A 1857-nucleotide genomic window follows, 5' to 3' on the forward strand; every position below is an offset into this window, starting at 1 on the left:
AGATACTAATATTTTTGACGCCTGCTCACTTAAAGTCAGATAATATTTCTCATAATGTAAACTTTAAGGTCCTTAATTTTACTTGGAATAAAATAAAGTTTTGAGGGGAAAAACAGTTGTGTTTTATAGAACTTTCTGAAACTAAAGAATTGGTTTTGAGAACCTCAGCACAGATCAAGTAAAGACAGTTATCATCTGTATTTGCAGCAGTTTTACAAAACACAACGTAAACTATAACATAAGTAATGAGTCTCTAAATACATATACCTTCTTCATTCTGACTTCCATAATGTCTAACTGGGAGATTTTGAAATATATTTCTATCTGAAGCAAGCTCAGATGAAGTGTATCACAATGGATTATTTATTTATTAATCCAGAGCCTCTTGACCATTAAAAATGTCGGAAGTGCAGTATTTAATTAATAGAAAACATCATCATAGACTTACTTAAAATAAAAGTAAACTAGCATCAGAAATAGATATGAAAAATTACTAGATGTAAGTAGGACATGAATACATACGTTTATTTGAATTGTATTGAGGGATAGAGCAGTTTCGAGTTGATTAAACCCCTGACTGTCTCTTTCACATCTTTGTTCCTAAGGCTGTAGATAAGGGGGTTCAGCATGGGGATCATGATGGTAAGAAACACAGTGGCAACTTTAACCAGGAGCCAGGAGCTTTTGAAGTTGGGCACACAGTAGAGAAGAAGGATAATTCCATGGAAAATGGTGATGGCAGTCAGGTGGGAAGCACAGGTGGAGAAGGCTTTTCGGAGTCCACCAGTTGAAGGCATTTTGATGATTGTGACAACTATGACCATGTAGGAGGAGAGGATAATCAGGAGGCTACAAGCCTCACTGAATGTAGAAATGACTAAACATGTCATCTGACTGAAATAGAGGTCAGAACAGGATAAAGACAGAATGGCAGAATACTCACAGCCAAAGTGATTGATGATGTTAGAACCACAAAATGATAGTTCCAGAAGAGAGTATGTGAGTGTCAAGGAACATATTCCACCACACATGTAGGCTCCAGCCACAAGGAGGGTACAGAGTTTATGAGACATAGCAACTGTGTAGAGAAGGGGATTACAAACAGCCACAAACCGGTCATAGGCCATCACTGCTAACATGAACATTTCTGTAATCACAAAGGTGCAGCCAATGAAAAATTGCACCATGCATCCTTTGAAGGAGATAGTTCTATCCTCCACAACCAAGATTTCTAGCAGTTTTTGTGTGAATACATTGGAATAACAAATATCCAAAAAGGACAGATGTCTGAGAAAAAAGTACATGGGTGTGTGGAGTTTGGGATTGATCCTTGTGATGACAATTATGCCAAAGTTCCCCACCACACTGACTGTGTAGATGGTCAAGAAAAGCAGGAACAGGGGTGCCTGGAGATGTGGGTATTCTGAGGAGCCCAGGAGGATGAACGTGGTCACAGAGCTCTGATTTCCCTCATTCAATGTCATGACTTTGGATTTTAACAATGTCAGTAAGAAGATAAATAAATAAATAAATAAATAAAGCAAAGGAAAAGAAAAATTGAGCAGCAGAACTTGAGAAGGTGCGTTAAGAAGAAGAAAGCACAGATCAATGTAAACTAGTGAAGAATACGTAGTCAGCGTGCACTCTCGAGTGTTCTGCTCCAATTTGGAGTCTTACTTGACAACTCACTGACTTTTTGATTATGGGCAATGAGCTTTATCTTTCAGTACTTTAGTTTCCTCATCTGGAAAACAAGAAACAAATAATATTTATCAATAGTGTTATTTTATATAATGATCCATAAATGCTTGTAGTACTTTGGGCATTGAATATCCCATGATAAAATAAAATTATATA

General features: G+C 37.0%; 1 protein-coding gene across 1 annotated transcript; it reads right to left on the bottom strand.

Moving 5' to 3' along the window:
* Positions 1–524: 524 nt before the first annotated feature.
* Positions 525–1484, bottom strand: LOC139040892 (olfactory receptor 1165-like). The gene has a single exon (XM_070488610.1). The coding sequence runs from the start codon at positions 1482–1484 to the stop codon at positions 525–527; it is 960 nt and encodes a 319-aa protein (XP_070344711.1).
* Between the last annotated feature and the right edge of the window lie 373 nt (positions 1485–1857).

Source organism: Equus asinus, chromosome 17, assembly GCF_041296235.1.
Source record: "Equus asinus isolate D_3611 breed Donkey chromosome 17, EquAss-T2T_v2, whole genome shotgun sequence".
Taxonomy (NCBI): domain Eukaryota; kingdom Metazoa; phylum Chordata; class Mammalia; order Perissodactyla; family Equidae; genus Equus; species Equus asinus.